Here is an 18,877-nt window from a genome sequence, read left to right as displayed (position 1 = left end):
CCCGCCCCCCGCAGGCCCCGCCGCCTCACCCAGCTGCGCCTGGCTCCCGTCGGCCATCTGCACCAGGGCGTTCTCCTTCTTGTTGAACAGGATCTTTACCCGCTGCACGTCGCCGTACACGCCTTCAAGACGCAGGGACGGGCACTGAGCCGCCTGGGCCCCGCGGCCGCCTCCCCCGCCAGCCCCCACGCCCCGCACACCCCGCACAGGGCTGGCTCTTCCCGAAGGTTTGCTTATTCTGCCTTTGGGCACCTGCCTCTAGTCACAGGGAATGTTACCAGGAGACTACCTTCAGCAGAGAAGTCATAAAATCCAGGAAAGGTCAATTGCCAAGAGCCATCACTTTAGCATGCTACCAACACGTTTTAACTCTTCGAAAAGCATGCGGGGCAATAAACCATGCGTCTACGGAATCAGAATAAATACGCAAACCGAAGGCAAGCCACGTAACGAGGCAGAAGGCCCAACTGCAAACTCATAGTACATCTTAGGGCGTCCAAAATAACCTCCATTAAATGAAAACAAGGTAATAAAAGTGTGAATGATAACATACCGAAAAGAATAAAGAGGCTTTGGGGTGTGACTCTCTTTAGAGGACAGCAGAGCAAGGCAGCGAGGGACAGGGAAAGGGAGAGGTCAGGGGGCGAGTTGCCAATCGTCCACCACGAGGAGGCAGCCCCGCAGGCGTGCAGGTTGATGGATGATGAAGTTGTCAGGATGTTAATATTCAAGGGCAGGTTGGTTTCCGGAGAGCAGGGTTTGAGGGGGAATTTTGTTTATTTATTTATGGTTTTGTTTTGTTCAAGCAACAACAGGAAGCAGAAGTGCCGTGCGGTCAGTTGGCAAAGAGATTCCGGATCGGGGCAAGGAGGATCGGGAAAGGGGGAGGGAGGAAAGAAAAAAAGTAGCAAAAAAACACAGGTCAGTAAATACGTAAGAAACACGAGCGCTCCATCAGTCAAGATCTACACACATTACAAGTCACAGGTTCACCTCGCGGACACAGGCAGGAGAGTGCCCTTCCCCGCAGCGGGCACCCAGCTGCTCAGGGCCGCCTCCCGCCTCCTGCTCGCCGCAGCAGGCGGGCCTCCGCACCAGGCTCACACAAGCACAGGGCGGAGCGAGTCTGTTAGAGGAGGGCTTCGCTAGTGTCGGGCCCAGAGGAGCCGCTGGCCGGCCACCTCAGGCCAGGAAGTCACAGGAGGGGCAGACAGATGACAGAACAGTCTGAAACGCTCATTAAAGCCGGTCCCATCTTTCAAGAGTTAAAGACCGCAGCTCACCCGAGCTCGCTCGGAGCAAAATGCAGCCACGGGGACGGGCACGGGCTCGCCATCCCTGGGACTGTGGCTGTGGGGCGGCACCCCTCCGACAGAGGCGTCCGGAGGGCCTCTGCAGACCGCGCTTTGTGTGGCTAGAAATTATAAGGACTGCTTTCACGTATCAAAAAACATTTCAACTCTGAATATTACAGAACTGGAAACATAAACCAAGGGATAAAGGAGAACAAGAGAACTCTGAGCGCCAAGGAAGGAGGCAGTGAGCGGACCAGCGCAGAGGGGCTGCACCGCGACCGGGGCGAGACCCCCGAGGAACCCCAGGGCTGACAGGAGCTCAGCCTGCTGCCGTTTGCACTAAGACCCCAGAGTGTGACTCCCCCGCTCGTGCTTCCGGGACCAACAGGCTGGAAGGAAGAGGCACGTACCTCGGGGTTGAGGTTGCTGACCAGCAGGACGGAATTCCCTGCCCCTGCCAGGCCTGGGATGGCGATCCGCCCGGCCGCTGCCGCCGCCGCCGCCGCCGATGGGATGGCCAGAGGCGCCAGGGCCCCATGCACGTTAGGAACAGAGAGACCTGGAGAGAAAGGTGGTCAGAAGATGAGTAGGAGTGTCCACCATCCTCCGCCAAAGGCGAGCACAGGTCCTGCCTGTCCTCATGCAAAGGAAACACGCAGGAGGTGCCCGTGGCCACTCTCGGCCTGGTGCCCATCGTGCTGCCTTGCGGGCTCCTCCTCCGTCTCCTCACAGCACAGGTCGCACCGGGTTTGGACCTGTCTACATGCGCCGAACAGTACAAAAGCTCCGCTCAGTGGATGCAGAATCGAGCCCCAGGCGGGCCTCGGCCGTGCGTGCATGCAGGCGCCCATCACCATGCAGACGACAACCGGGCGGGACGCAGCAGGCCCGTGCCCGTCACTAGGGCAGGCCGGCCCCTGGGAGGGACGCTCAGGTGTGCCCACCTGGCTCATGCCACTCTGCTTACCAGGCCACTTAAATTCATCTACTAGGGACACATCCCTCCAACCACCGTGCGCGCTCGTCCTCGCCCGGGAGGTGCTTTAAGGGAACCAGACCAAGACTGGGGGGTTAGCGGGTCCTCTGCATGGCCCTGTCCTACGACGGCCCTGTCCAGGCTCCTCGGGGAACCCAGAGACCCGCACCCAGGAAGGCGGGCTCCCCCCGAGACTGCGCCCACGTCAGCTGCCCGTGGAAGCAGAGCTACTGGAAAGGTGTGTGGGCATGCACAATCGACGGTGGGGACAGAGGTCAAGTGTTTGAGTACCTGCAGCTTGAGGAATTGCAAAGGTGGGAGGGAAACCAGCTCCTGCATACGGAGAGGCTGACATTATACCAGGTGCACCTAGAAACAAATGAGACACTAATCATCGCACCCACCACCTCCACCGCGAGCAAGGGCTGTGTGTCCGCGGCCCCACACCCAGTGGGCGGTCCGGGCCGTGCGCTGTGCTGGCCACGTAAGCAGCAGCACGCACCAACCTCCCTGGGCACAGAGTCAGCGTCACGGGGCGCCTGGGGCACTGAGACTGAGCTGCACATCCTCGCCGCCCACGGCACACGGTGGTTTTGGGCACCACGCCGGGTGTCTTACCAAAGGCGGCAGCCATGGTCTGGTCCAGCGAGGGCTGGCTGTCACCGGAGGGCAGGTCAGGGCGCGTGTAATCACGACTCTTGTCATTGTTGTATTTGACGTTGAGGCTGGTGAGCTTGGAGAAGTCGATGCGGAGCGTACAGCAAGCATTGTAGATGTTCTGTCCGTCCAGAGACTGTGGGGAGAGGGCAGGGGGAGGGCCGTGAGCGACGGGGGGCTGTGTGCCGGCCAGGCCAGGCATCCCGGGGGCCCACTCACCAGCTTGGCGTGCTGGGCGCTCACGGGGTCGGCGTACTGCAGCAGCGCCTGGAACTGGTTATTCTTGGTGAAAGTGATGATCTTCAGAACCGTGCCAAACTTGGAGAAGATCTGTGAGAGGAGGGGCGGTCAGCCTCGGCCCAGTGACCCCGTGGTCCAGACCAGGACCTGAGGTAGCTGCACACCCCCGTCGCCTCACCTGGTGGAGCACGTCCAAAGTCACTGGGTAGAACAGGTTCTCCACGATGATCCGGAGCACTGGGCTCTGGCCGGCCATGGCCATCCCGGCATCCACCGCGGCAGCCGAGGCGGCCAGGGCCAAGTTTCCTGACTGCACCGAGTTCACCGCCTGCAGTGCTGCCTGGGCCCGCTGCGGGGCAGAGAGGCAGTTATGGCCAGGAGTCCCACGCCACAGGCCACGTCCTCACCCGACTCCAGCCCTACCCCGGCCCCGGTGACGCACTGCCTGGTTGGGCGAGCTGTCCGTCTTGAGCTCTTTGTGGTTGGAGAACTGGATGTAGATGGGCTGGCCTCGCAGCACGGGCGTCACGGAGGTGTAATAGTTCACCATGGTGTTGGCAGCCTCCTCTGTGTTCATCTCGATGAAGGCCTGGCAGGGCAGAGGCATGAGCTGGGACCAGACCCCTGGGGCCTTCCCGGGAAAGAGGCTCGCACCCCTGAGGCAGGTACCTGATTCTTCCCTTTCAGCATCAGGAGGTTGGTGACCTTCCCGAAGGGCAGCCCCAGGGAAATGACCTCGCCCTCGGTGACGTCGCCGGGGAGCTTCCGGATGTGGATCACTCTGGAGGGCACGCCTGCACTTCTGTTGTCGCCCTTAAACTTCTTGCTGTCGTTCCCATTTGCTGAAAAGAGGAGTGGCTTGTAGAGTGTAGAGCACCGTCCAGGCTCCCATCAACCAAGCCGCCCCTCTCCCCAGAACCAGCTTCCTTCCTGACTCTGGGAGGCCCCCGTGAGGAAAAAGTAGTCCCCACGCCTGGTATCCACCCGCCTGCCCGTCCGTCCGTCCGTCCGTCCACAGGGAAGTCAGGTGAGAATGAAAGGGGCTCCGGGTCACAATGGCCCGGCTCGATTCATCCCACGCAGCAGAGCACACCTGACCGTACGGGAGGAGCCCTCGGGCAGGAACGAGGGATGGTACTCAACGGCTTACCTGCAGACGCCGAGCTGCTGCTCATGATAAAGGGTCCGTTAGTGACACAGGCAGAGAAAAGCTCGTCGGATCCCCGCTGGAAGAGAGAGGGGGTGTGTGGAGCAGAGCAGGACACCAGACGCCCTCCCCAAGACCCCCTGTGCCCACCTCTCCGCTGCAGCTTGGCCTTGAGAAAAGACCACACCCAAAACTGTGACCACTCCTCCCTCGCCATGGCCTCAAGGTCCTAACCCTAAGAAACTGCTCCTTCTCTAAGGGGGGGGGGGGTTGGGGGGCCTGCCACCTAGAGGGTCTTTGCCCCTATTTCACTTCCATTCCACGTTCTGAACGGACCCTTCCCATGTGCGGGCAGGGCCTCATGCCAACAGCCCCATGGGGCTGAGCCCAGCCCCACTCTGTCCTGGAGCTCAGCTGTAGCCCTGCCCCCATCAAGACTGGGGGACCGTCTTCCACGACCACAGGGCCGTTGGCAGGCCCAGGGAACAAAGCCCCCTTGTCACGCTGCAGCCACTCGCTCAGCCACAGGAGCCTGCCCTATTTTCCAGGCGTCGGAGGGAACCTGAGCCTTGCCCTCATGGCTTTCAGACAGACAGAAATACTAGCTCTCCACACGGCAGGCGGTGCTGTCCAGTGAGGGGCAGGGGTGCCTGGGTGAGCCCGTAAAGGGACCCAGGAAGCTCCCCAGTGCCCATTTGTGCACTGCTCCCTGTGACTTGTCATCTGCTGCCATTTCTCCACAACCTGTGTTCATGTCCTGAGGGTGTTCACTCCTTGGTCTCCGTGCGACTGGGCCCACTCCCTAGAACCGCATCGGATGGACCCAGGGCCTAGGAAGCAGGTAGCCATCCCTCCCACTAGGTGAGGCCTGAGGACAGAACCACTCTACAAGGTGAGGGACCACTCGGGACACAAGCACTCCTCAACCAGAAACCCTGCAAGCTGCAAGGATTTGGCTCCCACTGCACATTTCTGCCCTCTGTGGCCCAGGGCTCCATCACCAGGAACCAGGAGTTAACTCCTTAAAGGGAATCTCTGCATGCAAAACTAGGAGCCAGGAAGTTCCAAGGCCCCTGCCCTCTAGTGGCAGGAACAGGAAAGACCAGCCCACCTGGGCCTCAAGGGCACCCTATCTGCCCCTCCTCCAAGTTGCCGCCTCAGTGGCCACTTACACACACAGCCATGTAATAACGGCCAGGGGCCGCTCCCCCCGCCCCGCCACCGGCAGGTGCTGGGGTGCCCTAGAACCCCTCAGGACCTCCACACCCAGCAGCCGATGAGACCAGCTGAGGGAATCCCGAGGCGTTTACAAACTGCCTATCGGAATCAGGGACAGCTGCCCCACGAGGCTGAGGTAACTACAGTGGGCTTGTCCCCAAACCCTGACCCCAGGATGGGCCAGCACCTGCAGAGATCCCCCCAGCCCACAACTCTGGAGTCCATGGGCCCTAAGCTGCCACTGATACGGAGACAAGTGCCCACAGATCGGCACCACAGCTCAGAAAGGAACAGTCAGACCTGGTCCCAAGCCGAACTCGGCCACAATGAAGTAAAACGTTAAAAACCACCAACCAGTCGCAGACTGTGCTTCAAGGCCCCGAGTGAGGCCCACACACAGGATCCCCAAGCGTCTAGGAAACACACCACAGGGAGGGGCGTCCACGTCCCACCTGCGTGAGCCGCGGCAAAGCCCCTTCTGTCTCTGGACTCAGGGGCCCTTACCTGCCCCCACAGGCTCCTGGGCCCCCGCTTTTGACAAGGGATGGGTGGGGCTGGACTTCCACGAGTGGCAGCACTCGTGCGTGGCCATCCTCCCCACCCCACAGCGTCTCTGAGGACAAAGTGCCCACTTGTCAGCCCCCACTCCCATGCCCCACCGCCAAGACCCGGGCCTGGGGTGTCCAGCAGCACCCTGCAGCACAGGGACACCGAGGGGTGACTGCCCGCAAGGGCACAGACAGGTCGCGGGGCAGAATCCTGTGCACAGCTGGGCCAAGCCAGGAGACACAGCCACACTGAGGCCACAACCAGAGCCAGGAGCTCTTCCTAGCTGGCACTTGCAGAGGTCACACTAGCATCTAGCCTGCAGTCCATTTATCAACAACAGGAAGAAACCTCTCAAGTGTGTACTTGCTGACCTCAGGGCAGCTCTGCTGCAAACAGCCTGTGTGGGGACCTTCTCTTCCATCGACAGTAACAGCCAAGAACCCTGACAGCACTCACTTCCTGCACAGCTGGTCCTGCCCCTCCTGGTAGGTCAGGCACAGGTTCGGGGGGATGTGGTGGCAGAGAGCCTCAGCACCGCAGGATAGAGATGCCCCCCTCCAAGCAGAGCACCCCCAGTGTTTCGGTCTGTGCAGGTTTGATTCTGGAAGCAAAGGTCCCCTGGGAACAGGATGGCCAAGAGGGGGCCATTCCGAGAACAGCTGCTGAAAAGCAGCTCCCACAGAAAAGGGGAGAACTACTCGCAATCCAGACATCTTCTGTGACTGTTACCAATACTCCACACGAAAGTCCCTCTCCCCCTTCCTGCCACTGAACAAACAGGTTTTATCAGCAGGAAGATCAGGACAGACAACGTGTGAAGACAAAAACCCACTTGGGAAAAGTGAAATCCAGCCCAGGCATCATGGCCGACTGACCAGAAACCATCTGGCTGCCTGCTCAGGTCACCTGAGCCACCTGCAGGGAGATCAGGAACCGAGGCTGGGGAGGGGGGACTCCCCCAGCTCCCAGCCACTGCCAGGACACAGAGCTGGTCACCAACTAACCAGCAGGGCTTGCAAGCAGCCCCAGCATGCCCCTGGAGGTCACATTCCTGGGCACACACAGGCCTGGTCCTCAGCGGGGGGGGGGGGGGGGGGGGGGGGGGNCGCAGAACCACCTGGGTCCCACTTCCTGTGGGGAGAGTACTCCCGCCAACTTTGTGCCCCACTGCTTGCTTTCCTTACTGTTCACACACAAGCAACTGGACTCCTGCACAGAAAGGGTGCAGGGCTCTCCTTTCCCTTTAGTTCAAAAAGGCTATGGAATTATTCACAGCAAAAACCATGGAAACCTTAGCACCATCAGAAGCAGCCCCCAACCGCCCAGAACCCCATGTGCCCCCCAGTCCCACCACCCACCCCACAAGCTGCTTGGGAGCGTAACCAGATTTTGACGCGGCCCACATCAAACCAAAGGTGCTCAAAACCTCCGTGGACAGAGGCCCCTGTCAGCCCCATGGCACAGCCTGCTTCGACCGTGAGCTGGTAAAAGCAGCCGCTTGTCAGCTCTCAACTTCAGGGCAGGAAAGAGGGACCCAAACTAAGGTCAAAGGGGCATTTGCTGCTGAGGGGCCGGTGAGCCCACAAGGCCCGAGACACACAGCCTGGGACGGATTTGATGCCGCCAGGCAGAGGGAAGGGCCTGCAGATGGGACACACAGGGGCACTGGGGTCAGAGGTGGTGCCGGCCCACGCGATCAGTGCAAACTCAGGCTGAGCAGGCATAACGAGGAAGCCAAGCCAGAAGTGCCTACCTTTGTACCAACTGCTATATCTGGGACAATGCTGTAGAGAGAGAAAAAGGACAACAGTTAGCCAGGTGCGCTATCCATCTCAGCAGGCGGGAAAAGCCGGACAGGAGAGGCCCTCCCTGTCCCAGGGGTTGAGGGAGCCCAGAGCCGCTGCCACCAGGATGTTGGGCAGTCCCCCCATGGCCACGAGCTTGACCTCTGGCTGCACAACATCGCCCCCTCCTTGAGACCCTCTGCTAACTAGACCGCTGAAGGCAGTGAAGTGAGCATCGTCCACTAACTAACCTCAACTTGAAAAGGAGCCACCATTGTCTTTCAGCTCCCCTCCCTCCCAGCAGGACCCCAGGCCCCGCCTCCAGACCTGCCCAAAACAAAGACACCCCCCCTTCAAAACCCCCAGGAGGGACCCTTGACTTTGAGGTTCAAGTATTGTGGTCTGCTTTATAAAAGGTGGAAGCACTTCAGGAACATTTTCCAACAGGATAGACCAGTGGGAGAGGGGGCTCACAGGCCGCTGGGGCCAGAAGTCTGGATGGGGGGGAGCACAACACTGGAAAGATGGAAGGTTCCGGAGGAAGGGGAGGTAGCTCAGCTGGACTGATCAGATAAAATTAACACAGGTTACTCATAAACCTGGCTCCGTGTGACTGGACTTTCTCCCCGCCTCAGGCGGACCAGACGGAAGGCGGGAAGAAAACACGGCTACTGGAGGGTTCCCACAGCCCTGCACGCCTCAGCTTAGTACCGTCCAAGGGCACTGGTGTGGCACCTACAAACGGACCAGAGCCTAGCCGACTCATGGAGCGTCAGTCCACGAAGGGGGTTTAGTCACCTGTGTGCTGAGGCCTGGCAGCCCTGTAGACGGAGCCACCCATGCCGACACACGATGGCCCCTGGCCCGGCCAGGGAAAGGCTGTCTCAAACCGGGCAGGAGGCCCTGGGGCAGCCACCTGCACCCCGGGCCTGGACAAGGACCAGCTTCCTGTACTATTTCCTATTTCCCTCTTTGGTTCAGAGAGCTGCTGGTTCCTTCCCTCCAAGCTTGCCGGACCCAAACCCTGCGGTGTCCTGGCCCCCAAACCACTGTTGTAGTCCTGGGGTCTGCACCCTTCACCTGCCCTTTCTTAGCCGTTCCCACTCCTTCACAACAGAGCCTTTACCTCACCGCTATTTAAAAAAAAGCCCACAGACTGATATCAACAGATTTCTTAAAAAAACCTCCCTGAGCCAAGAAAAAGCTTCCCAGAAAACCCAAAAGAATGAACGGCACGCAGCTTCGCGGCTGCTAACCCTGAGCGGCTCGGGCTTCCTACTCCCTGGGAGGGCCTCACGCACAGAAGTGTTTCACACGAGATGGCCTTTCTGCAGAGAACGTGTGAGCCTTCCACGGGCAAGGCCACCGTACCCCCGAGACCCCGCAGCCACAGCTCCCTAGCTCGGGAGGGACTTCTCCGGGGAGGTCCGGCCAGGCCCCCACAGAAGGCGGACCACGAGCAGATCGAGTTCCTCATGCTGCAGCACTTTTCCTCAAGGCCTGGATTCGATTCAGCCCGAAACCTATCATTTCTAACCCGAGGCACCGGGACACGTGACCCTCCAGGCATCCGAGCCGCCACACCCCGCCCCGGGGGTCAGCCCAGGGGCGGAAGAAGAGCTTGCTCAAAGCTCCAGATCAGGAAAAGATAACCAGCGCCGCCCGCAGGACCCTCCAACTCCAGAAACGTCGGCACCCCCCCGCCACGGGGGAATGGGAAACTGCCCCGGGCACGCGGGATGCGAACAGCCCCGCTTAGAGCGAGTTTCGTTCTCGGCAGCTTCTACCCTTTTCCACCCCGACCAGAAACCTAACGTCCGAAGACAAAAGTGTCCACCGACACAGGCACGTCGGCCCTGACTCTCAGGACCTGCGACAAGCCAGCGCCACGACGACCCCGCTGCGAACACGGCAGGCACGGGCCGAGCGGCCGCCCCGATGCCGGGGTCGCCCCGGGGTCTCCGCACGCCCGCCGGGCCGGCTCGCGCTCAGGGAACAGCCCGCCCGGACCGCCCCCCGCAGGCGGGAACAAAGGGGGGGCGGGCCCCTCCCCGGTCCCCGGGCCGGGCGCGCGGCCATCCTTTGTGGGTAGCCGAGGAGGGGCCGGGCTGCCGGCGGGGGCGGAGAACGGCCCGCGCCCTTCCGGGCAGGAGGGCGGCGTCTCCGGGCCGCGCCCGGGCCCGCGGCGGGCGGGGGAGGCCGAGAGCAGAGTCCGCGCGGCGGGAAAGACCGCGCACGCGCAGAGCCCAACAGGGGCGCGGAGCGCTGCGCACGCAAGCGCGGGGGCTCGACGGGGAGCGGGAAGGGCCACACCGGGCGCGCGAAGGGGGTACGGGGAGCTGAAAGGCTCACACGGGGCGCGCGAAGGCTGGCGCGTGCGCGCGGGACACGGACGGGAAGCGGGAAGGGCCGCGCGACCGCCGCGTGCGTTCGGGACGAGGCTCGCGGAGGCCGGAAACGAGCAGGACTCGGGCCCGGCCCACCCCCTCCCTAAGCCCGGGAGGCGTTGTCCGCCTGGCGCCCCCCGGCAGCCTCCTCCGCGCCCACGCCCCAGGCCCAGGGAGGGGAGGGACCCCGGTGGCGCCCGCGAACCCGGACGGAGGCGGAGCGACGCGCGGGCCGCGGCCCCGAGGAGACCCGGGCGGCGGCGAGGGGAAAGATGGAGCGCGAGGAGGTCGTAGGGGAGCACGGAGAGACAATACTCACCCGTCCATTGCACACAGAGGAGACCCGCAGGGGACGGAGTGGAGGCGCCGGAATAGCAGGAACCGACCCAACGGCTCCGAGTTATAGACTCACAAAATGGCGGAGACGCCCGAACACGTCCCCCGCGCGCTCTGCCCATTGGCTCCCGCCACGGAGAGGGGGCGGGGCGGGCGCCGCGGGCCCCTGCCAGCGCCTCCCAATGGCTAGGAGGCGGCTCGAGGGGGTGGGGCCAAGAGGAATGGCAGGCGGCCATTGGGGAAGGCAGCCGTCCGTCAGGGCTCGAAGCGGAAACGACCCGTGGAGACGGGGGAGGGGAGAAAAGGCGGGATCATATCAAGGAGCCCGAGCCAGTGAGCGAGCTGATCTCCTGCGTGGGGCTTTGCGGGAGAAGCCATCTTGAGAGTGGGTACGTGGCGAGTCAGGCGGCGGGAAGCATGTTTTCCACCAGGCTGCCGCCATCTTGCAAACGGGCAGGAGCCGTCCGCGGGCATGAGGGTACAGGGAGGTGCGTCGCCATTTTGGGGTCGGGCAGGGAACCTATGAGGCTCCATCTTGCTTTTGGGCACGTGGCTGAAAAGGCTGATTCCAACTGAGACCTTACTCGTAGGTTGGCGTGCGGGGAGGTGGAGGCCGCTTAACCCGTCCCAGACTAGCCAGGGCTCCGTTTGCATTCTCATCTCCGATACTGAGAGCACATGTGGTCAGGGATCGCCCCCGACTGTCCTTTGTTCACCGCAGAGCAGCGAAGTCCTACCGCAGCCCTCGCCCTGGCTGCAGGGATGGGGAAACTGAGGTCCGCAGAGCACAGCGGAGCCCCGGGCTCTCGGAGCAGAAGCCCGCTGTCCTGGGATATCCAGGAAGGGGTGCATCTGCTTCTCAGCAGGAGGGAACATTCTAAACGTATTCCCGAGAACGCTGATGGAGGGCTGGGGGCGACGAGGGTAATCCTTGGGGCGGGGTCAGAGGGTCCGAGCCGGGAGGCCGCGCGGTGGGCCCCCAGCGCTGTGGGGCGGTCCCGAACACAGCGCGCACGGTGGGCTTGGCGCCGTGCCCGCCCCCGAGTGGACGCGCCGGGAGTGGAGGGCCCTGTGCCGATGCCAGTTCGCTGGTCATCGTACGTCCGTGCTGAGAAAGGGGTTTCTAGGCTGGACCAGACTAGACGGAGCGGGGAGATGACGTTCGTTGCCCTAGGTGGAAGCCAAGGCGCCCTGCCTCTCAGGCTGGCTTCCTTTGACCGGCAAGTCCGGCGCTGGGGTCCCGGGACGGCGCCAGCTTCAGGCCCACGCTGGGCCTGGCGCCCGTGCCGCCGAGCTCCAGCACACTGGGGCTGCTGCCGATTTCCACGGAGGCCTCCCGTCCGGTGGCCCCCGGACCTCGCTTGCATCTGTAGCCCCAGAATGGCTAATCAGGAATGTCCCGGTGGATTTAGGAGAATCTCTGACACATTCCCGCGGATTTGCTCCCTGCTCCCTCCAGGACTCCCATTTGAGCTGCGTTTTGGGCACCCCCAGAGCCAGCTGCTCATCTTCCTTCTCAGGGGACTGGTGCCAGGGGTGTACCCCCCCCCCATAGCAGCAGGCAGGGAGGGGAACATGGGAGTGTCACAGCCCCAGGGGAGAAGAGTGCAACTGACGCTGGCCTAGTGTCTAGACTGTCAGAATGGTGTTAAAACCCACTTCCCCTCCCAGCCCTCCCAGGGGTCCTGGCCCACCTTGCAGCCCGGCAGGCCCCACACCACTGGCCGCTTGCCTGGTTCTGACCTAATTTACACGGGCCTCCTGTGTGTGGCTGACCCTTTTGGAGACTCTTCCCCCAAATACACCACCCCCTCTTTAACGCCCTTGTCCCAGGGCCTTTGCCAAGGTGCCTCATCACAGCAGCCTCCCTGGGGCGCCTGGGTGGCTCAGTCAGGGAAGCCTCTGCCTTCAGCTCAGGTCATGATCCTGGGGTCCCACGTTGAGCCCACATCAGCCCCGCATTGGGCTCTTTGCTTGGCAGGGAATCTGCCCCTCCCCCTGCTCCTGTTCTCTCTCTCTCAAAGAAATAAAAAATCTTTAAAAAAAAAAAAAAAAGAACACCCTCTCCTGATGCCCCCCTCTGAGATGGCTGAGGATAACACCTCTCATTTCCACAATGCACAGGAGCTCCTTGGCATAAATTCAAATTCAGGCCGGTGTTAGGTAGAAAATGCTGGCAGGGAGGCCAAGAGGCCACAGAGGGAAGTGTGTGCGGCTGAGATGAGGTCCCCTGTGCCTCAGGCTGGCCCCTGAGTCTTGCTAGATGCTGGAACCCCTAGATGAAGGGGACAGGGCAGCTCTGATGAGAGCCCACACTGATCACCATGGTTAGAAGACCCACAGGCTGGCAGGCACGCCATGCGGATGCGTTCTCCTGACTCTAGAGTCCCCTGCATGTACAAATTAGATGCTTTGTGATGGGGGGTCCTTGGGGGTGCTCTGGGGGTCCCCACAGCCCTCAGTGCCCCAGCATGTACAGATCAGATGGATGCCCCTGTCTCCCGTAGGAGCCAGCCAGGCTGCCTCTTTCTCCCACCCCAGCCTTGTCGGCCAGCTGCTTCCCTCATTAATGATTTAGGGGTGATAGCAGATGTGTGATCACCTTGTATTTGTCTGAGAATTTTGAAAAGGACCCTCTCTGTGGCAGATGCGAGGGAGGGAGGAGCCAGACTGGGGTGGAGAGGGCCGCATCCCAGTCCCTGGCAGGGGGACCTGCTGGGACCCCATTCCTCTCTTCAGATTAGATGGGGGTGGTAGGGTGCCTCAGTTTACTCCTTTGACCAGACGAAGAGGCAGGACCAGGCCAGTCCTCCCTTGCCTCCCTGTGGGTTTTCCCTTGTGTTTCAAATGGAAATGGTTAATAGTTTCAGAATATTTATTCATGCCTGGATTATAAAAGCAATTGGGTGGGGGACAGGGCAGGGGTCCAGGGAGTGAGTTTGGGGAAGTCACCACATCTGCCTCCCAGCTTCTCTGAGCCATTCTCCAGACTTCTTTTCGAGTTGGGCTGGGGGAACCAAACAAGCTGCCCCCAGCCCCTCCGAGCTGGAGCCCCACCCCTGCCCCAGCTGGGTGGCCTGGATTCTCACCTGGACCACAGGGAGCTGGGAGGCAAAACCAAAATGGCTTACTCTGGCCTGATGATACATGAGAGCGCGCCTCCTGCCCCGTGGTGGGGGCCATAGTCCTCAGTCCCAAGGCTTCCAGCCCATCCTCCTCTTCGATTAGGATAGGAGCCTCAGGCTTCTCCCTCCCCTTCCCCCACCAGGCCCTGCCCAGCCCCCAGGGGAACTTCCGGTGAGTTGTCATGGTCACTTCTCAAGGGTCTTCTCATGGGGGGGGGGCCATCCCAGATGCAGCCTCCCCCTCCGCAAACCCAGAAACCCTCCCTCTCTCTCCGGGGCCTGTCCTGAGCTGGGGGTGTCTCTTCACCCCAGACAGCCAGTCCGCAGACCTCCCCGTGTGCTTTCCTGTTGTAACTGTTTAATTCTCTTCTAGGAAATACTTTCATTTCCTTTTCCCAAAGACTGTGGTTGGGTGAACCGCCTGAGCCTCTCAGCCTGTATGAGCCCCCCCCCGGCTGGACCCAGGCCACCCTACCTTGGCTGGGGGTGCTGCAGAGGGGTAAACAGGCTGGCCAGTCCTCCGAGGGGTCAGCCTAGAATTATCACCCGACCCAGCAACCCCGCTTCTAGTGTGTGCCCAACACTCGCCCTCCACTGCGGGACTCAACCAGAAAGTGGAGGAACCCAGGGTCCACCCGCAGGTAAATGGATACCCAACACGTCCACCCCACGGGCACGTCCCTCGGCCGCGAGCAGGAGCGCGGCGCCCACACGCGCTGCCGGGGACGGACCCCGAGCCCCCGACGCTCAGGGAGGGAACCAGACACAGAAGGCCCCGTGGCGTGTGAGTCCACGTGTGTGACACGTCCAGAACAGGCTCCTTCATGGACGGGAAGGGGGCTCGTGAGGGGCGGGGGCTGGGGGGTGGTGGCTGATGGCCAGAATTTCTTTCCTGGTGTTGAAGTACATATTCTCAGGTTGACTGTCGTGATGGTTGCACAACTCTGAGTCTACTAGAAACCACTGGACTGTAGACTGTGAGTGGGTGAGTAGTAAGGGTGTGAATTACGTCTAAAAGAGCCGCTTTGAGAGCTCCTTCCCATGAAGCCGCGAACGCCCTCCGAATGCCCTCCGCTGGTGGGTCGAGCTGTAGCCGCCCGCGGAGGGGGCAGACGTGTAGCATTCCGGGCACGGGTTGGCCGTTTCCTACAGAGCTGCCCGCATACCTTCCCCAAAGTGCAGGCCGTCCAGCTCCCGTGTGTTTACCCAAGAGACATGTGTAGAAACAGGTAACAAAGCTTTGCCAAGAGTTTCCATAGCAGCTCTTCGTAAGTAACGGGAGCGCCGGAAAGAACCAGGGTGCTCAGCAAGCCGGGCTCGGAGACCACTGGTGGCCCCCCTCACCGAGCACTAGGAAAGCGTGGCGGGACCCTGAGCCACCACCGTCACCCCGGCAGCAGGGCAGGACGCCTCTCACAGGCACTGGCCAGAGAGGGGGCCACTCTAGAGCCATCCACGCACTCCGCGTCTGGGGACAGGGCTTGCTGATGGGGACAGTTTGCCGTTTGTCAGTTATAGTTCAGTAAAAGTGAACCAGGAAAATACTGGTGATTTTCATTCTTCACACATGTGTGGTCCGCAAAGTCCCCACAAACACTGGACTGCTGAGCTGGAAAGGGCGCTCTGCGGGAAGGGCGGGGAGCCTCTGGCCATGGCATGGTCCCCTACTCCGCGTCTCACGAATTCCTGTTGAAAGACACCCGACGTGGCCCGTGGTACTGATGCCTGAATGCCGAAGTCACCGGCGACAGCACCCCGGAACAAACCACAACCAACACACGCATTTTCTGCAAAAGGCACCTCACAGCCTTGTCGAGGCTAGTAACACTCGGGGCCAATTTAAAGCGCAATCACCTGCAAAAAGTACAAACATGCAAATAACTCGCACTAAATAAGCCTCAGGAGAGGGCCCTTCTTGGGCCGCCTGGGTGACTCTGAGGGTACGGCGTCTGCCTTCGGCTCAGGTCATGATCCTGGGATCCCGGGTTCGGGATCGAGTCCCGCGTCGGGCTCCCTGCTCAGCTGGAAGCCTGCTTCTCCCTCTGCGGCTCCACCTGCTTGTGCGCTCTGTCTGTCAAATAAAATCTTTAAACAAGGAAAAGAAAGGGCCCTTCTTTCCAGCCTGAGCTGACACCAGAAGGCGTCGTGTTGCCCCTTTCCACCCCAGCAGGACGGTGCGGTGCCCACCAGCCACCCCCCGGGGGGATCTGGGAATGACCGCAAACACACCAGGAGGATCAAGTTACAATAAATTTGACAAATCTACAAAGAGATTGTATAAACACATTTACAAATAAATACAAATAAACTTCAGTGAGTAGGCGAATTTGCAAATCCAGAATCCGTGGAGGACGAGAATCCACTGTCAGTTGAATGTGCACCACCCAGCGACGTGGCCACGGGCTCCGCGTGGCTATTTAAACCACGTTCGTGGACCCCCATCACACTGGCTGCAAACTCTGGGGGCTACACAAGCACAGGGAGGGGGGCGCGTCCGTGGCGGTGCCCCCCCCCCGCCCCGCCACAGCCAGACGCAGGGCTGCTTCCTACCTCTCCTTTCGCAGTTGTGCTTTGCGGGACCAGAGGCCCGCCTTCCCGTATCAAATGCCCCTTCCAGTCCAGGCCCCCACACGTCGGCGGGTGGAAGCGGCCGAGGAGCAGCGCTTCCAGGAGCCTGCCGGACGTCGTTCCACGGAGCTGAGTGGAGGGAACGGCCACCTTCGAAAGTAGAGGGTCTTAGAGGCAGGGTGAGGGGTGGGAAGCACACAGACACTAACCGACAACCGGGCGACGTCCAGTAAGACTCTGGGACGCCCTACGTCCCAGCAGCATGGCCCGGGCTGGGGGATGTCCCACTGAAGACACCCGCGTGTCCTGTGTGGGGACAGGCAGCCAGACCCAGCTGGGGCGGGCGTCCGCGGGAGACCGTGTGTAGGGTGGGCCTGGAAAACGCACAACAGTGCTGGGAATCGACGGGGTATGCGCGTTTGTGGAGAAAGCCGAGCACAATGTGAGGGCCAGGGAAGGCCTGCAGTCAGGAGAGGTCGCTCTTGGGGACAGCTGGCGGGCGGAGCCCAGGGTCGCTGGCAGGCGGTTCCTGAGTCTGGGCTCCTTGCTCAGTTCTGTGCCCGCGGACGTCGGGAATAGTCACAGCCGCCAGCTTCAGTGAGACACAGTTTATACGCCAGGATTCACCTACCGCTCAGCGGTTCGTGGTACATTCACAGGGCTGTGCTACGTCACCAAAATCAATTCCAGAACGTTCCATCTCCTCAAAGACAACTGTCTCCCTCAGCTGTCACTCCTCACTCCTCCCCGGCCCCCGGTCCCCGCGAGCCCCCTTCCCGTCCCTGGAGGAGCCTGTTCTGGACGTGTCATACACGTGGGCTCACACGCCGCGGGGCCCTCTGTGTCTGGTTCCCTCCCTAAGCGTCGGGGGCTCAGGGTCTGTCCCCTGGGCAGCGCGTGTGGGCGCCGCGCTCCTGCTCGCGGCTCCCGTGCGTGGGGGACACATGGTCTGTATCTGCTCTTCAGCTGATGGATGTCTGGGCTGTCCCCATGTCATGGCTGTCGTGAGCTGGACGTGCGTGCAGGTTTCTGTGTGGACGTGTGCTTTCGCTTCCCTGGGCGGAATCTGTTAGTGTTTCCTGGGGGGGGGGGGCTGCAACAAAGAGCCACAGACCCAGCAGCTGAAGGGAGACTCCGAGTTCTGGGGCCGGAGGTGGAGATGGGGGTACCAGGTGCCTGCAGAGGCCACTCTCCGCGGTGTGCAGACAGCTGTCCTCCTCTGTGTCCTCACAGGGTTGTCCCTCTGTGTCCTCTTGTCCTCCTTCTGTAAGGACACTGGTCACGCTGGGTCAGGGCCACCCTTGTGACCTCACCCTAACTGGGTCACCTCTGTAAAGACCGTGTGTCCTCTACGGCCCCTCCCAGGTGCAGGGGGTTGGGACTCCCACACACCTGTGTTTTGGGGGTGACACAACCAGCCCAGGACAGACGCCCAGGAGAGGAGTCGCTGGGTCACAGGACGCCTCGATGTTTCACCTTCTGAGGAAACTCCAGGTGGTCTGCCCCGCGGCCGCCCCAATGTGCCGTCCCGCCAGCCGTGGCAAGCGCTCCTGTCCCTCCACCTGTGCCTGACTTCGCTGTGGTGGTCCCCTCTGTGTCCCAGGACCCCATCCCCACACCACGGGATTCCGGTTGTCACTCTCCTTCGGCCCCTGCAGGCTGAGACACTCGGTCCCCTGTTCTCGTGTGGATGCCCTGCGCGGTCGGAGGAGGACTGGCCGGGGGTCCCGCAGGATGTTCCCAGGCTGCGTGCGTCCCGTCAGGGGTCCCTGCTGCCCACGCGGCTCCTCCCTGCGGACGCTGGCCCCGGTCCCCCGGCCGGGAGTGCTGGCCGGGCTGCACGCCGTCCTCGTGGGAAGGGGTCACCGTGTGCAGCCCACACCGGGGGTGGGAGGGGCGGGCCAGGGTCTCTCTATCACGTTGCTGATGACGGAGACGCAGGCCCAAGAGGTCCCTGGTCATGTCCGGACGTCTGCTGGGCAATGGGCCGTGGGAAGGTGGACACACCATCAGGGCCGAGGGCAGCAACGTCGGCAGCTGTACCAGCCCCACAGGAAGTGGCTGCTGCTGAGAGCGAGGCAGGAAGAGGACAGCCACATTGAGTCCAAGGGGCGGGCCAGTCACCGGGCAGTCGGGCACGAGTGCACAGAAGGGAACCACAAAGGCTTGTGGTGGGTTAAATTGTGGCCCCCAAAACGTGTGTCCGCATCCTGACCTCCAGCACCCGGGAGTCAGGTGGCCCTAACGCACTGGCCAATGTCTTCATAAGAGGGAAATTTGGACACAGAGGCAGGGAGAAGCCCGTGGTGACAGAGGCAGAGATGGGGGAGGCGGCCCTGAGCCCCAGGGGCACCAAGGTCTCCAGAAGGAGCTGGCCGCCCACATCTTGTCCTGGCCTCCCAGCCTCTGGACTGGAGAAGACTTGTGTGTCGTCCTGTGGAAACCCGGCCGACTGAGGCCCTTGGTGCCGGTGACCTGGCCCCAGGAAACCTGTCTTGCCCTCGAACCTGCAGGAGGAGGGGGGTTGGGCAGGCAGGGTAACAGCAGAGCAGCTTGCTTCCTCGGCCCTGCAAAATTCATGATGAGGAAGATGTC

At 61.6% G+C, this 18,877-nt stretch overlaps 1 protein-coding gene across 1 annotated transcript in view; it reads right to left on the bottom strand.

The window, feature by feature from the left end:
* Positions 1-10,716, bottom strand: part of PTBP1 (polypyrimidine tract binding protein 1) — a 12,691-nt gene extending 1,975 nt beyond the window's left edge. The window contains exons 1-12 of the mRNA XM_034659997.1: positions 10,573-10,716; positions 7,836-7,866; positions 4,319-4,394; positions 3,838-4,010; positions 3,611-3,757; positions 3,347-3,517; positions 3,148-3,258; positions 2,890-3,064; positions 2,563-2,640; positions 1,706-1,854; positions 554-587; positions 6-122 (exon numbers count right to left, since the gene is read on the bottom strand). Coding sequence (XP_034515888.1) covers positions 6-122; positions 554-587; positions 1,706-1,854; positions 2,563-2,640; positions 2,890-3,064; positions 3,148-3,258; positions 3,347-3,517; positions 3,611-3,757; positions 3,838-4,010; positions 4,319-4,394; positions 7,836-7,866; positions 10,573-10,580 — 1,270 coding nt within the window. The 5' untranslated portion in view covers positions 10,581-10,716. The remainder of the gene's footprint in view (positions 1-5; positions 123-553; positions 588-1,705; positions 1,855-2,562; positions 2,641-2,889; positions 3,065-3,147; positions 3,259-3,346; positions 3,518-3,610; positions 3,758-3,837; positions 4,011-4,318; positions 4,395-7,835; positions 7,867-10,572) is intronic.
* Between the last annotated feature and the right edge of the window lie 8,161 nt (positions 10,717-18,877).

Source organism: Ailuropoda melanoleuca, chromosome 4 (assembly GCF_002007445.2).
Source record: "Ailuropoda melanoleuca isolate Jingjing chromosome 4, ASM200744v2, whole genome shotgun sequence".
In the NCBI taxonomy this organism is placed as follows: domain Eukaryota; kingdom Metazoa; phylum Chordata; class Mammalia; order Carnivora; family Ursidae; genus Ailuropoda; species Ailuropoda melanoleuca.
Note: the sequence above shows the minus strand (reverse complement) of the source record. Positions and strands in the feature narration are given on the sequence as shown.